The sequence below is a fragment of the Aythya ferina genome (assembly GCF_964211825.1).
Source record: "Aythya ferina genome assembly, chromosome: 3".
Taxonomy (NCBI): domain Eukaryota; kingdom Metazoa; phylum Chordata; class Aves; order Anseriformes; family Anatidae; genus Aythya; species Aythya ferina.
Genome location: NC_140298.1, coordinates 4,417,896 through 4,435,309, shown reverse-complemented (window position 1 = coordinate 4,435,309; position 17,414 = coordinate 4,417,896). Strand labels below are relative to the sequence as shown.

The following is a 17,414-nucleotide window of genomic DNA, read 5'->3' as shown; positions in this document are numbered from 1 at the left end:
TAAGATTAAAATAATGAATATTTTTAAAAAATGTTTTTTTTTTTTTTTATCAAAATATTAATACCTGACATTTCTATAGGACTTAAAGAAGTGAAAGTGCTTTGCAAGGTTTAGTAAATGAAACTTTCCAACCTGACCTATGGGAATAATGGATTTAGGCAAATAGAAACTGGGATAGTAGGAAGCCTCTGTGGGCTTCTCTATTGGGAGCTACCCATTCCCTCCCTAAAGCTCTCTAAGGCCAATCCCCATGATGCAAGGAGCAGCAGCACAGTTTAGTGGGGTCTGAACTGGGAGGAACATTTATGCTTCTTTAAATTACAGCAAACCAGAAATCTTTTCCTCCAAACCAGTTCACTAGCACCATTGGTTGTATATGCAATTTCTTTATAAAGCAAGGAGAGAAAGAAACAACTTTTAATAAAGCGGAGTGAAATTGTGTCATTTACTACTAAAGAAAAACAACCTATACCAGTTATACAACAGATACCTACCTCGTCCTCATCAGTAACACTGAATGAGTGGATAGGACTGCCCTTTTGTATGTTTTCAGGCACAAATATGTCATAAGCTGCCTTATCAAATTTTGGTGGGTTATCGTTGACATCTAGTATGTGGACAACAACAAGTGTCTTGGTGCTGAGACTTGGCTGCCCTCCATCTGATGCCTCCACTTCTACATCAAATTGCTTTGTGGTTTCATAATCCAGCTGCTGGCTCAGGGAGAGCTGGCCTGTGGCCGAATTGACAAGAAACATTGGCGAGGAGGTTGAAGGCTGCTGGTTAACAATTCTGTACGTCACGAGAGCATTGGCCCCAGCATCCAAATCTGTAGCAGATACTGTCAGGAGTTCACTTCCAATTGCTTTGTCTTCAGGGACGCTCACTTCATATCTACTTGATGAGAAGACTGGAGGGTTATCATTCACATCATCAATGATGACTCTTAAATTGAGAGCTGTAGAAAGCATGGGTTGGCCTTGGTCACTGGCAATCACCGTTAAATTATAGAAGTCTTGTATTTCTCTGTCCAATTCCTTTTTCAGCAAAATTAATCCTGAAGAGTCAATATCCATTTTTTCCTCTGTACCTCTCAGAGCATAAGTCACTAATCCATTAAAACCACTGTCTGCATCAGTAGCCAACACTGTGGTGACAGAAGTTCCAGCAGGCATATTCTCCAGAATATTAAGGGTAGTGTCGACTACACCAAACACAGGATGGTTATCATTGACATCTGTAACTTTGATGAACACGGTAGCATAGTCAGTAGTACTTCCATCTGACAAGGAAACATTTAGTGTGTAACTATTCTGGGATTCGTAGTCCAGTTTAGTTTTTGTCCAGATGACACCATTGACATCGACATCAAATGTAGCTGATTCTGTCAGTACTTTCAGTGTAACTGGTATATGAGGATTTAGAGATTCATATTTTACCTGTGTAAGATATAGAATATTATCCATAAATTAATTTAAACCAATAAACGACTGCCTAAAAAGAACAGTTTTAACTATGCCCAAACTCGTCTTATAATTTTAATCATTAAGAGTAAGAATCAAGCCACAACGTACACAAAAATACAGCTGGAGAGGACTGCTTCTTATTGGAACACTATAAAAACAGAAATGTAAATACATATAATACATAATAAAACTATCAGACCACAATTTAACCTTTGGTTCTGCCTTCCTTTACAAATAATAATAGTAATAATAATACAGAAAAAAAAAAATTAAGTAACTCAGGCAGACAATAAATCAAAACACTAAAACACATTATGTTCTTTCCAATTTGGTGTTAGACCTCCCTTCTGTCTTCAGAACTGCATCTAAGAAGGAGCTATCACAGTACACTGTAGTAGCCAGCTTGCCTAAGTATTTTTTAATTAAAACAGGAGCAAGTTCTAGAGTCCTCTTTGAAAATACCTTTATGAAAGTTCTCTAATGGGAAGTCTCCGTTCCATAGCTAAATTGAAAACCCCACGACATGATATATCACCAACAAATGAGACAATATTGCTTATCCTGGCCGAAAGGATAAGAAAAAAAAAAAATCTGATATTGCTTATCCTGGCCTTTTGGCCAGGATAAAGTAAAGAATAGTCATTCTTACTCTTGTTACTTCAACAGGACTGGCTCTCTCTTCTTCCACAGATGCATTATACATTTTTGGAATAAACTGGGGTTTGGAATCTCCAACTGCAGTGATGTATACTGGCACTGATGAACTTCTTGGAATTACCCCACCTGGAACAAAAAGAAAATGATCTCTCAACAAATGCACAAAATATCTTCTGCCTAATATATATATATATATACACACACATATATACATACATACTTTTCCACTTGTACTGATATTTTTATTTCATCCTTACTGCTACTACTGTGGTACTGCTGAGAGGTCCTACCCAAGATCTGAGTTTCATTTATTGGATGTTACCCTTCCAGTACATGTGCTTGGATACACACCACAAGACATACTACCTATTTAGTACAGACAAACACAGGATGCAGCATGCATCTGTTGTATAACTGTGTTCCCTCCAGCACCCATTTTACCCAAACAGCCATGCTTAAAAGACAGAAAGCTCATAATGATCAAATCAGATAGATGAAAATCAGAAGGCTGAAAAAAACTTTGGATGTTCATGTTAGCAGCAGTGGGATACCCTTCCTAGGTTATATTTATCTCTGTCCTTATTCAGATCATGAATGTTCACTGATTTCTCTGTTATTCTTTTAAACCAAAGAAACCCTCAATCCCTCAATAAATATGTCTAAGGAATGGTTTTGCCATCTCCTTAGTTTTTCTACACATACATGGATGTGAAAACACAGAGCAATATTTTAGTTTTGTTTGATTCCCTGTTGATGGATGACTGAATTATAAACTCCTAGCTTGTGCCTGAATCTCATAATACTATCCTGTGCAACACCAGTCAACAATTAAGCTAAAGGAAGGTGTGAGACTTATGTTATTTTGCAGGTTCCCATAGCCACCAAGCAAAGTGAGAATTGATAGCATCAGCAGGAAACAGAGTTTTACCAGACATGGAGATATTACTTTGGATGAGTAAAACAGCAACCTTCTCATTGTGAGGAAAAAGAGCAAGTACTTTTAAAGTAAAGTCTAGGAGCCTATTTTGACAGCATTCCTTCAAGACAACAAAACAAAAACAACCAAAAACCAACCAACCAACAACGACAAAAATTCCCAAAGAAAACAAACCCCTTCACTTGAGGGTAGTTGTGTGGATCTGTACTAAAATCTTGTCTTACCATCAGTAGCTGTTATCCACAAGACAAAGTCCTTAGACTCATTGACTCCTAGTAGGATTACTGTTTTTAAACTGATTTGTCCTGTGGATGTATCCAAATCAAAGTATCCATCATCATTGCCACCAGCTAAGGTAAAGCTTATCTGTCCATTTATACCATCATCTGGATCAGTAGCAGCAACCTGTAGGGAAAAATTAATTTTATTCTAGTTTCTTATGCTATTATAAAGAAACACATAATTCCTTATTCCTGTGTAGTCTGCAGATAAAATTATTTATGTAGCAGATACTTACAAATTAGTATCATTTTTTTTTATTCCCTGATTTATAGTAAAAAAATATATATATATACATACATAAACAAACAAGTAAAACCAGCAGAAAATAGCAATATTAATATTCGCTTATGCCTTTATCTATTTCCTGTGTGATCGGTGGGTTAAAACTCACTAAGAAAGTTTGCTCTTTGATGCACACCCACTGTCGTTCCAGCAGCAAGAGTGAAATCTTGCACGTATGAAATTTATATGAATGACACCAGGCTTATACTTCAGAAGGTCTGCTTCATAGCAATTCTAAAGTCACTGGAGGTAGATTGCTCAAGAGATTACATCAGGTGCCATTAAGTCAGTATACTTGGGTATGACTTTTGATTCTGACTCTCTACACATCTCACCTCTTGAAATCTTTTTAATCTTGGTTTCCCCTGTTTTGCTTGGTTAGCTAATTTACCCTCTTACAAAAAGTAGATTGTATCTACAAATTATCTACAATGCTTCAGCATTAAGCTGCCTTTCAACAAATTTTACAATTATATCATCTTCTGTACTTCAGTCACATTCAGTTTTCATTAAACACATTGTAAACACCCAAGTCCAAGATTAATATTTTCTGTCTCATGTTTGTGGAATTCAGAATCTAATATATAAAAAAAAGTCCTTTATCATTCATTCCCTAACCTCATATATGATAAAAGCATCCACGACACTGAGCTTACAAAACACCAAAATATGTAAGTTTTTAAATTAAAGGTAGACTGTTTTTAAACTCAGAGGAGTTCAGAAAAGATCCCTTATTCAAAAGGACCAGAATACAAATTGACGCAAGGATTTGTGCATACATTCAACTTTAACAAAAACGACATTTTTATTTAGTACTTCTAGTACCTGAAGAATGGACATTCCTGCAGACATATTGATGAAAATAACTTGTTTATATGGTGTGCCTGTAAAGGTCGGGGTGTTGTCATTTTCATCTAGCAAGATGATGCTGATTGTAGACTGTGCGTTATGGTATGGTGGCAAATGATCTGTAGCAGTGACCTTGAAAATGACGCAGGAAAATTATTGCTTTGTTCAAACACATTTTCTAAAAATAGTAAGAAAGACGAACAGCAATTATAAGCCACATAAACTGCATCACTGTACTGGTATTTCCTTCCAGATAATTCTAATGTCAAAGTCTAGATTTGATTCTTCAAACAAGCTGCTGATTCACTTTAGTGAGAGTCAGCCTTTTTGCATGACAGATTAGATACCACTTGCTTGCTTCAGCTTGCTTTGGAAAGGAGGAGGCTTATTTTTAATACCTGTAGATGAAAAGATGGTGTTTTCTCCCTATCCAACAGTGTGGAGTTCCTCACAGTTAGGACCCCATCACGACCTAGCTGGAATGGACTGTCAGCTGGAGTAAGACTGAATGTTCCCTGGAAGCCTCCCTGGAAACAGAAATGGTATTTGTTATTAAACAGGACAAACACTTAGAATATTTTCTTCTTATTTTCCAGGTGGAGAGCATTTAACCTTCTGATTTAATTGAGTTTTTTGGTTCCACAAAAAGAGGAGTAGGCAACTTGGAAGAAATGCATCACCAAGGCTGGGGGCCACTTGCAGTTTTGTGTCCACTTTGCACTTCCGTACTTTCATATTTGGGACCTTATGCAAACCAGAGGAGTTTCATTCCCTAACCAGACAAAATTTACTCTTTGGATGCATTACTCTCCCTCTCAAAGAAGTTAAATTTAATTTGTTATGGTTAAACATATTGAGATAGTCAGAAGTAATATCTATAGCACTATTCACTATACCTATACAGTGCATTTTATGGTATATTTCAGAAGTACAGTATTTGTAGCAACCATAACTATGCTGTCATTTTACCTCATCTTTGTCAGAAGCTGTTACTTTGAGAACTTGAGTCCCATCTGGCAAATTTTCTGGAATTGAGACACTGTAGCTTGACTTTGAGAATTCTGGAGGATTGTCATTTTCATCTTCAATAGTAACCAGCACTATTGCATCAGCTGTTTTGAGATTATTGTCCTGCTGAGCTGCCTAGAAAACAGGGCTTGTAGCTGTTAGTTCCATACCCAGATAACATTGAGCCATTCCACCTTACTACAAAGAGATCATATATGTTCAGTGAACGAAGGCACCCTTTATCCTATGTTTTAAATGACATGTGTAATGAAGCCTTGATGCCAACTGCCCCTTAACATTACCATGTTATACACTATTAACAGCAACATGGATTCTGATACTAGTTTATGTATGAAATGGAGACTCATTATTAACATAGTGAACTGTAAAACAATAATTACCGTAATGCCCACAACAAGAGAGGGACATTGTTCTCTGTCAACTGCAGTCTTTACTTCCAATACTCCACTATCAGCATTGATTGAAAAGCTGTTGTCATAGGCTGGGGGTTTCACTGAAAAGCAAGAAAATACTGTGGGTTAATGAGAATGAACTACAACAGTAAGTCCAATCTGTTCCTTCTCTGACTGTTATCTTCTCAACCATAGCAAAAATGAGCAAACATTCCAGGCTTTTGTTTTTTTCCCCCTTCAAACGCTCTGTCCAATTTAAGAAATTCACTTATACTTCAAGAGTCTCAAATTTAAGTATCTCATAAGCTTTTAACAGTTCTGTCAGAAGGAAAATGTCCCTATGAAATTGATATTTCTAGATGGTCTCAAATGGAAATTCTGAATAGAAGCATCTAAGTTGACTTACACTTTGAATCAGGAATTGTTTACTGGCAGGATGTAAAGAACATCTAAACATTTTTGAACAGCTAGACCTTGCTATAATGACTGAAATTAAGCTAACTCAGCTTTCAGAGCAGAAATATCTAGAGTTCTTTCAGAGCAGACATATCTTCAGAATATCTAGATGAAAAGAAAAGCTCTTACCTAATTTGATGCTGTAAACCACTGTTTCATTTATACCTAAGTCTCCATCTGCAGCAAATATCTGCTCTGGGAGAATAGCCACAAGACCCACCTAGAAAACATACACAGCTGATTAACTAAAAATAATACACAGAAACTTAAATGTGTTCATTAATTAAGTCACAATTTTGATTTAAGAAAGTCAGGTTGGATGGGGCTTTGAGCAACCTGATCAGATTAGACTGGATGATCTTTGATGGCCCCTTCCAACCCAAGCTATTTCTATGATTCTATGATTTAATCACTGGGATCCAGAAAAAAATAAATAAATCTGTCTGTCATACACGCTTTACCAAGTGAAATAATGAGCAAAATACTTGATGGATATACCATGTTTGCTTTAAGAAGCACCAGACTTTGTAGCAGTAGTCACTGATGGAATTCATGTTAGCGACACTCAGTGTCTCAATTCCACTGCTCTCTGGGAAAACAATATGCGAGTCTACACTATAGCCCTAATAAAAGCAACAGTTTGTTTTAAAGATAAAACCATTTTAGAAGGTCCAAAAGGATTCTTTTCAGATAATTAAAGTTGAACTTCCAGCAAAAGGGTCACCAAAGGTATAACACCAAAAGCATTTGTGGTTTAAAATAGATTAACATGGAGATAATGATAAAGAAATAATACAAATAATAATGATCTATTTTAATTTTAGTGTATTACTTTGATAATGCTGCACTGTGATTTTGTTTTGTTAATATATACAGAAGCATGAATTAATCAAATACATTCCAAATAGAAATTACAACATTCCCTATATAGAAAAAAAAATACAATATAATCTAAACCTCAGCTTACAATTCAGATTCTTATTTTGCTTACTTGATTGTAATAAAGTATGAGGGAATTACATTATCTAAAACTGAAACCAGGCAGCTAACTCCAGGACTGATGGGTAGTCAATCACCCTTCCAAGTTTACAGTACAAGCCCTGTCGCGACTTCTGTTATTTATTTATTTTTCCCTCCACAGAAGAATCTGTTTCTGTGGAAGAAAATTTGATACTTCATTTAATATGTAGGCTCTCTACTTGGTACTTGGAGGCCTACTGTTGATGGGACTCACCAGTTGGTACAAATCAAAGCAGCCTTCCATTAACCCTCAATCTTAAGCAGCTCAAAGAGAAACTTTCCTTGAGAGAAAAACTCTGTGTTCTCTCTAAATAAATCTATTTACATTTGCAGCATTCAGTGAAAAGCTTTTACCTTGTTTTCTTTGATTGTTCCATTGTACATTGATTGTCTGAAATAGGGGTTCAATGTGTCATAATCCTGTACATTAATTATTACTGAGGCATTATCACTGTTAGTTCCAAATTTTTCCTACATTCCAAGAGAAAGAAGAAAATAAGAAACATTGTGATGAAAGAGCAATTTTTCAGTGGAAACTACAGCAGAATATTAATACTTGTGCTTTGTAATGCCTACATTCCTATTATAAGAACTCTCACTTCATCAAATTCTTCCAATTATATTAATAATACTATCAAAAGGTAATTGTTCTTAGGTATTAATTTTGTATCGGGAATGTATTACAGAATAGTACTTAGGATGTAGTAACAGTACATGTACTGCAGCTGTACCATTTCCTAGACAATGATTTTTTGTTGACTTATTTCTTTTTTACTCCTAAAAGGCATTGAAGGCAAATGCATATTTAAATCTCAAAAAGACACAGAAAAAGGCTGTAGATGGTAAGCTACAGCAGTAACAGGATGTTAGATGTGCCAGAGTGACCAGGTGAATATATGATAGAATAGCAAAGAATAAATGTACTTAGACACATACTTAAAGAAATGGACATAGAAGGAAACTCGGGCTGATATTTAAGGGGAGATTCAAGGGGGGCTTAAATATTTAAGAACGTGCTACTTTGCCTGCAGTATGAGCCAAAACGAAGACAGAACTTTTGGTTTAGAAACTCCCTAAGCTGTAGATTTATAGAAACCAGGATGTTATAACAACAGAAATATCACTATATTATATATATTAGATAATATATTGGTTCGTTTTTTGTTGTTTTGTTTTGTTTTATTTTATTTTATTTTAGAACATACCTTTGCTTGGACTGTTAAATTGAAATGGTTGATCTTGTTGTAATCTAAAGTTTTATTCACCATGATGTTTCCATCTCCTTCCCTTATATAAAAGTAATCAGAGTTTGGTCCCTGAAAAATGAATCAATCACACGTTTTACACGATTAATAATGAAATACATTTTCTTTTCTCTTCCCACCTTTATTATTGGAGTATCCTTTAAGAAAAGGGGCGGGGGGGGGGGACGACACACCAGAGATTCTGCCTAACACCACCTCTAAAATATGCAGACCCTCTTCAACACATTCTATTGCCTCTCCCCTCAGTGCCATTAGAATTTTTATCCGATTTATCACATCCTATGGTCAGGAACTCAAGATCAGATAAATGGCATCATAAACTATAAAAGAAGCAGAAACAGCAAGCTCGGATGCAGAGAACTCCACAGCAGATACCTGAAGTTGGTTGAGATAATCTTTTTTTTTAATGGTTTACATTTATACCTCATCAGGACTAAAGATCAACAAGAAATCTTGTTGGCACAAAATTCAGAAAGAGGGGAAACCGTTTCACTCCTGTTTCTAAGAAGTACCACAATGTTCCTTAGCTGTAGCTGGATAGTACCACAAAACATTTCTCAAACTTTAATATACAGATTCAGGGCTCACTGCATGCTATGCTGGTCTTGCGGTACAAGTTATTGTGGTCATCACACTATCCTAATTTTAAGTGGTCTTTCTGATGACAGAATTTTGCTGATCTGTAATAATAACATTACAGTACAAGATGCTATACTCGAATCAGGTACCAGGCTATAAATGTAGACTGGTGTTCACAGTCTCAGATAAACAAAGGATACTCACCCAAAGACTGTAAGTAATAAGGCTGAAATCAGATGAGAAATCTTTATCCCGAGCTTCCACTTTTATAACCGTGAAATTTATTGCAGATACCTAGACATAAAGATCATCAAGTGTTTGGTCACAACTCCCTTTTGCTATCCCTCCTAACTTCCATCAGGAAAACTTAGCCACCCCTCAGCACATGCAAATTACTTCCAATTTCCACTTTAGATCAGATAGCTGAATGTTCCTTCTTCACCCAGTTCCTCCAAGTAAGAGTGCATGCAGCCCAGCCTTTCTGTTCCACACTCATATGAAGGTATAGGAAAGTCACATGAGTATGCAGATAATTATTAAACATCTATGTGGTTGCATTAGAACCTTACATGTTTTGGCCCCAGAAAGTAATTTCAAAACACCACATGAAAAATTATTAACAGGTGCTGTAACCCACCTCGGATACTGAAGTGTTATACTGACTTTGCAGAAATTCTGGAGAATGGTCATTAATATCTTGTAATGATACATCCCGTGCATTCACTACCTCAGACTTCATAATGGAAACAAAAGACACATTAGAAGTGACAGCAATAAGGCAGCAGCATACAACTAATATTTAACTTCATCATATAAAGTGAGACCTTCAAAGAGACAATCCCTCAGTTTTAAAAACTCTGTAATGAAAGAGTCAGACTACCACTTCTAACAGTGCAGTAGAAACTTTGTGAAATACTTTGAAATTAACTTTTTTTTTTTTTTAATTTACCTGAGAACAAAAACACTCATTCCAATTGGCAACTTTAAAAAACATATCTTCTATAAGATGTTCTTAACTCCCTGCATGATACCTTTAAATGAAATAGTATTTCAGAAAATAATAGTTTGGATTAAACTTAGACAAAAAATACTGTTGATTACAAAACTTTTACTTACCATTCCAGTTCTTTGGCAAACAACAGCGTAAAAGAGATTGGCACTCTAAAAATTAACAAACGAGCAAATGAATAATATCATCAATTAATTCCTAATACGTTTGTCAAAGAATCTTTATGTCAACATATACATTGTAAAGTTATACAAAACCACTTCTAGTACTTGAATCTTCAGACATGCCATGCTGAGCTGACAGTGAATTGTTCATCTGATTCTGTTACATGAGCATACTTTAACTGAGGTTTACATTTCAATATGCTGTACCAAAACCAATTGTTTATAATATACTGCAAGTTCATTACAGATTATTAATTATAATGTTTAACTGGCTGCCATTCATCTACATGTACTACTGGCATTTGTCCATGCAGATCTCACCAGCCATATCCTGGCTATTCTCCCTAATAGAAAATTGACAGGGAAATGGACAATATTCATAACAAGCATAAAAAGTGTCATAAAGTTGTCAAGAAAATGTTTTAGTCCATTTAGAAAAATATCCAAATGAGCAATGAAAGTGTTAATATTGTAATATATTTTCATCAATTAGAAATCTCAATTGTAATGCTGTTTTTTTAAAACTGTGAGTTTTGTATGGTTGAATCCTGCCAAGTCCAGTGCTGGTCTGAAATAATACTTGTACAAAAAGCAGCCTCGGGTTACTCTGCAGAACTATACAAGTTTCATGTTCAGAGGCAAATTCACTGAGGAAAAAACATTAGTATTACTTTATAGATCACTGGTAGTCCTACAGAGCAAGCATGGCCTCGGAAGAAGGGGACTGATTCCTTTTGCACATCAGCAAACAGAGGCCAATCGATCTATTTTTGTGTGCAGTTAAATGTTTATATAAATATTCATAGGATTAAGGATTGCCTTTTACCAAATTATATCTGATTTGTCCCACTTTGATCAAATAATTCGTGTTACTAGGAGATAAATATTAGGAAAAATGACACCTATCTTAACCGAGTATTTACAACTTTTATTACAAAATTCTCTTAAAGAACCATCTTGACTGTCAGATCCTACTGAGATTTACGGCTACAGGAAATTGAAGGAATTTAACATAGATACTACTGAGAAGTAGACACTGAAGTCTATGTTGTTATTTCAGATGAGTAATTTTTTGGAACAACCACCAGTATCATGAAAGAATGAATACGTAAGATTTATGCCTTAGACTGCTTTTCTCACCTGTAGAGAAAACATTTGTATCTAGATTTTACATGCAGAGAAAGGATTACCTCAAGAACATCAACATCCAGTGGCTGACGAGTCTTCACTGTTGCATTAGTAGAACCAGGAACGTGCACTAGGTCCACATACGGTAAGTGTTCGGGGAACAAATATTCTCCTAATCTCAAATTTACGTTGGGTGGAATATTTGTAATCCATTCTATATCACCTATAAGAGAAAATGTAATAAATCAGATTGCTACCTAATTAGTGAGATCAATTTATTTCCATCTAGCAAGCAGACAGAATCCAGTGTGAATCTGGATTCAGCCTTGTTGTTTAAAGGTTGATTTTGATTCAGAATAGTAAGTATATGTCTTCTCCTTTAATCTATTCCTATATGTACAAAATACTGAAACATTGAATACCACAACCTTTGAATCACTTTAAATGCAATTTTTCTACAACCAAACATTTCTTGTCTTGAAAATATTAGAATTTGTTATTTGTAATTATCATGACTCTGATTAAACTTCCTATTGTTTTGGTAGCGAGTATGTTACTTGCTTTGTTAAAGAGATCTCTGTTAAAGAGATGTTTGAAAGTGTGTTTCAAATGAATTCTTGTAAACGATCCAGTGTGGTGTTACTGTATTTTATTAAAGCTCTCCTCCTCATATTTATCAAGACATTTTTGTTTATGAAATAATACCTGTCTTCTCAAAGAATATGTGATCTGGATTGAAAAAAAAAAATAAAAAAATCCCTCTCCTCTCCTCTCCCAAATCTTTCCTGACATCTCAAATATCTTCTGTGATCTTCAGGAAACTTGCTAGTTAAGTTTTTCTCACTCCATTATTTTTGTACTTCATCATTACCAGTTTAGGCCAGCAATGTTACTGTAGCAGCCCCATCTCTAACCCCCACATGCAAACTCGTTATCCTGCTCTGCAAGGAAGGAAACAAACAGCTCGTCTTCCTCCAACAGCAGGGAGTGCCTGGAACATTCTCGGGTACCAGCCCAAAGATACTGGGCTATAACTGCATGCAAGGATAAAGTCCAGCCAGATGACAATAAGCACAGAACACAATTGGGCTGTGTCTCAGGAGCATTGCAGTGGTGCAATGTATCACGTTCTTGCATGCAGTTTTGTTGAAATTGTTGGAAGAAATAGTTCTTTGAAAACAAAACCTCTCTTAGCTTGGTGACATACTGTCTAATCTTCCATCCAGAGTTGCATACATTTAGACAAGAAACATCAAGTAGCTGCCTCACAAATAGCATTCTGTCCAGAAAAAAGACTGCCACATACTAGCAAATTAGGAAGTGCTTAGAATAATTTAAGCTGTTTTTCCCTCTTGGTTATTCATTACAGTTGAGTCAGCACATATACTTATTCATATGATATGCACAAAGGGCCAAACTTATTGCTAGCTGTTTAAAAACTAAGTGAAGGAGATTCAGGGTGCAGGGCATTTCTTTTTCTTTCTATCCCCATGCTAGAGTCAGACACAGCAGTTATGCCCTTACAAAAACATTTCTACACTGGCTGAAAAAAAAGCACTACTCTGAATGGTGTTTTCTGTATCTTGTTGAAAGCCAGAAGCATTTAAGACTGCCTGTGGACATCCAATATGGGCCTGGTACATATTTCCTTGAGGTCCTAAGAGTTACCACATATCCTGAAGGGTGTGCTTCTGCCACAACCTAGACTTTGCCTTGTGAAATCACTGTACACCTGTTAGGCACAACAAATCTTGACCGCCTGTAACACAGAGGTAATCACAGATAACAGCACTACCCTTTACGTAACAGCAATAACCTCTCTGGTCAGGGGTGGAAGGAAGGATGGAGTTATGCCCTGTTCTGCATTTGCAACATAAATATCCCCCACAGACACACAGAAAAAAAATAAAGCAAACAAATAAACCCCACCAACATCCTGTCTACTCCTCTTCTCCCCTGTGCTCACACGCCGTTGCTGTACTTCCTCAAGTGTGATTTTGTCTCCAAGGCACAGGCACACCTTGCCAGACAGGGTAAGGAAGCACAGTAAACGTGGGGGTAAATTAATGTTAACCCCATCAGGTGGCACAAATTAAATAATCAATAATGGTGGAATAATAGCGCGCTACACTAACGCACAAAACTAGAATAGAAAATGCAAATACGTGGAGCAGACAGCATTGATCCTGGAGTTCCCTGTACTGTAAGCCTGCTTGTTCTTCTGCATCCCATCTACTCTCCCTACTGTCCCTAACAAACCAAAAATTAGCCTACAGAAAGGCTCCAGTCTGAAGCAGAACAGGCTCCAGGAGTGGAGCAGAGCTGTGGTTCTTCCTGAAGTCAGAGGGAAGAGATCAGCTTTTGTGGGCTGACTGGGCAGTGTGAACTGTAAACATCTCTATGTTATTCTATACTTACTTCCTTCATCCTTGCCTGCTATGGCTATGCAGACAGTGAGATCCTTAGAACAGAGAATTTTATTATTATTTTTTTTTAATTTTTATATATATTTATTTACTTTACTAAGCATATTAGAGACCGAATTTCATCTGAACTTTCCCATTGTTGCAGGCACCGATTCACCACTGGCAGGGAGCAGTATGCCACCTAGGCTGCTGCTGCATCCAGCCATGAAGACTATTGTAAAAAATAAATAAACAAACAAATAATAATAATAATAACAGTTTTACTATCAATTACAGGTCATGTGAAGCATTAAAGTACTATGTGCATTAGAGACCAAATCAGAGAATTTTAGGATCTAATAATGATTTTACCTGTGTATTTATCAAGCAAGGTTGGCAGCTTGAGTGGAGTGGGTGTTGTGTCACAGTCTATAGTCGTGTTTTCTAAAAAGGAAATGAAAAGTTACTTACAAATGACACAGAGGGATCATTTCCAGAAATTGCATGAGATAAAAAAAAAGTCTCATGCTATATAGAACATGTACACACTGATTTAAATTCATCTGAAAGATTTATCATGGTGGTAGGTTGGCATAATTTTCAGAGTTTAAAACAACACAACATTATTTGGAGCAGATGAATATTGGTGGCTTGGCCCCAATCTATCCTTGCCCCTGCCAATTTTTTCAGTTAAGAGCTTAAGCTAAAGAGAAATAGCTATCAAAAAAGGTTGAGAAAATGACTAGTTAGAGAATTGTCCTTCCTTTGCACCTTGACCAGAGTGAAACTTTAACTTTATTGCTTAACGATAATGAATCACTGTATATTAATGTCCTACTGAACATTTGCGGAAATCATAACCAAAACTCCTTCTGGACCATGTCCTTGCAAATGTTTTCTACTCCCAAGGAAGCTTTAAAGACAAACAAATTCACCATTGAATTGTTAGCAAGAAAAAAAGGATAAAGGTACTGATTTGCCTGAAATTTATACTCCTTAATTTTTTATAGCAGATGGCCCTTTTAAAGTATGGTTTTATCCCAAGAAGTAGTTTTCTTAAGTGATTTACACCATATCTCACTGAACCCTCTCTACATATCCTCTAAATGATAAAAAGGGATGGACTTCTTTTCTAGATCTACAAATATACACTGAGAAGTCACACCAGATTTTCTCCTCCTTCCCTGGGCAGAATTACTCAGCAAAGCTGCCGTAGCACAAGCTATGTTCTGATGGATACTTGTGCATCCATCTTTCATGGCCTAATGTGGGCTTGCATCAATATTAAGCATGTCCCTGCTCTTCTCCTTGTCACTCTTACTGTGTATTCAAATCAATAACTAGTAAAAGAAATAGAGGACTATTTCCGCCCATTAGGCTGATGCCCTCAGATTTGCACCACCCTACAGAATCTCTTTTATAAGGGAGCAATGGACAGATTTTTACACAAGTAACTGAACTCCTAAAGAATACTTCTACAATGAGTAGCTGCTGTTCACAGGAGTAATTCGCTGCCTCCATATCTACATATTGAAAAGCCTACTTTGGAAAGCAAGGCTGTGTACCACTGAAAAAGATCAGAAAGCTGGAAGCTTGGAATTGGTTTAAATGTTACAATGCAGCTTAATAAAGGAAATTCAATAATAAAGTAAAAGCTTGTATTGCTCATTTTTTTTCTCCTAGAAGAAAAAGTTTTGCTCAGCCATTCCTGGCAATTCCCTGGAACCAAGCAGAAACAAAGAGTCCTGTGTTGGAAGGGACCCACAAGGACTATCAAGTCCAACTCCTGGCTTTACACAGGACCACCCAAAAATCAGACCCTATGTCTGAGAGCACTGTCCAAATGCTTCTTGAACACTGGCAGGCTCGATGCTGTGATCAGTTCCCTGGGGAACCTGCCCCAGAGCCCAGCCACCCTCTTGGTGAAGAATGTTTCCTAATACCCAACCTGAATTTCCCTGAGAAGGGAAGGACTCTTCAGTATTTTCACTGTTGTGAAGTTTCTAGAGAAAGTCTGAAGGACTAAAATTCTGTTTAGGCACTCAGACCCTCTTTCCACACACAGATTTAGCTACGGATGACACAGTTCTCGCTTTCTGGAAAAGAGCTTTTAATGGAGTCATTACCAGTACTAAGAATACCAGGCACGGAAGTGGTAACTACTCCAATCTAATTTAACAGAACAGCATCAGAAAGGAATACAAGTGAACCCAACTTCAGAACTACACCTCACCATACTCAGCTTCAGTCTAGGTATCGTATTCAATGTCAGCTGCAGGTAGAAAATAATGAAACCTTGAAGTTCAACAAGAACTTGTAAAAGCCCACCATACATACAATAACAATGGTTTTCAATTTGTGGTCACAGAGCCTCGTAAAGTCCAGTTCCATAGGCATCAAGAAGATTGCTCAATCAGATATCATTGCTTTATCCATCAACAGACCAAAGTATTTTAAAACTCTGGGACAGTAATTAATCTAATTTAACTTAAAATTTAATTAATTAATAAATCTAATTTTGTCTTGTTTCAATAAAAACAAGTCTAGAATCATAGACATTTATAAAAATAACATTACTTACTTTGTGCATCAAGACAGGTGAACGTAACCCAACTGATCAAAACAAAACTCACAGATCTTGAAAGCGCCATAAGCACTGCAGAAAAAATACACTACTGAAGGCCAAAACAGATGGTTGTTTTCTCATATACAATATTTGTAAAGAATCATTTCATTTGCTATATCAGAAGTTCACAACTATCTTGACAAATGCTTCAATGACAAGGGAAAAGACAGCAGTAAGCCTCTGAGAAAAACCCACAGACTATATAACACCCTTATCATCTTCAGCCTCTGCGATCAAAGTCCCTTTTGGGCAATAAAAATAAGCCAACAAGGAAATAGCACTTTTTGTGCTACAGCACAAACAACAGAAACCATTTTTAATTTTAGTATTTAATATAGAGATAAAAATGAATGAATTTGCAATTTAGTACTCACAAGATGTCCTGACCAATAGGAGATAAACATATGTATTCCCTGGAAAAGATAATTAAATAGAGTGTGCCAAATAGCAAAGGATCCAATGTTGCCCCTTTTGATCTCTTAATAATGGTAGATTATTTTCTCACAAGCCTGTTCCACAAGGAATAAATATAAAGTTGCTGTTAGGAGAACAGTAGTAGTTCCTGTGTGATGTGATGAGAACAGACACCTCTGAAATGTACCTAGTGTTTTACAGATAGCTTGTATGTTCAGAATAGGTTCAGCCGGCAGTCTGACTTCATTTTAGTCCACATTTGACTTCAATTAAGTTTTCTCTGAGAAAAACAAAACACACACAAAAAAAAAAAAAAAAAAGAAAAAGAGAGACACTAAAAGCTTGCAGGAGACTTTCAAAGTCTACAAATGATTTGGTCAGTCATGAAGTTTGTTTCAAAACTGGAGGTACATACACCTTTAATTTTAAGGGACAATTAATTACGCAGTAAGAA

The 17,414-nt window shown here is 36.3% G+C and overlaps 1 protein-coding gene across 1 annotated transcript in view; it reads right to left on the bottom strand.

The window, feature by feature from the left end:
- The window catches only part of LOC311433995 (protocadherin Fat 4-like), a 43,956-nt gene extending 27,229 nt beyond the window's left edge, over window positions 1–16,727 (bottom strand). Inside the window, exons 1-16 of the mRNA XM_084513747.1 lie at window positions 16,502–16,727; window positions 14,293–14,364; window positions 11,578–11,738; window positions 10,331–10,375; window positions 9,852–9,947; window positions 9,419–9,508; window positions 8,576–8,686; window positions 7,725–7,841; window positions 6,480–6,570; window positions 5,883–5,995; window positions 5,443–5,616; window positions 4,872–5,000; window positions 4,450–4,605; window positions 3,285–3,465; window positions 2,116–2,249; window positions 495–1,439 (exon numbers count right to left, since the gene is read on the bottom strand). Coding sequence (XP_084369873.1) covers window positions 495–1,439; window positions 2,116–2,249; window positions 3,285–3,465; window positions 4,450–4,605; window positions 4,872–5,000; window positions 5,443–5,616; window positions 5,883–5,995; window positions 6,480–6,570; window positions 7,725–7,841; window positions 8,576–8,686; window positions 9,419–9,508; window positions 9,852–9,947; window positions 10,331–10,375; window positions 11,578–11,738; window positions 14,293–14,364; window positions 16,502–16,571 — 2,685 coding nt within the window. The 5' untranslated portion in view covers window positions 16,572–16,727. The remainder of the gene's footprint in view (window positions 1–494; window positions 1,440–2,115; window positions 2,250–3,284; window positions 3,466–4,449; window positions 4,606–4,871; window positions 5,001–5,442; window positions 5,617–5,882; window positions 5,996–6,479; window positions 6,571–7,724; window positions 7,842–8,575; window positions 8,687–9,418; window positions 9,509–9,851; window positions 9,948–10,330; window positions 10,376–11,577; window positions 11,739–14,292; window positions 14,365–16,501) is intronic.
- Window positions 16,728–17,414: the final 687 nt, after the last annotated feature.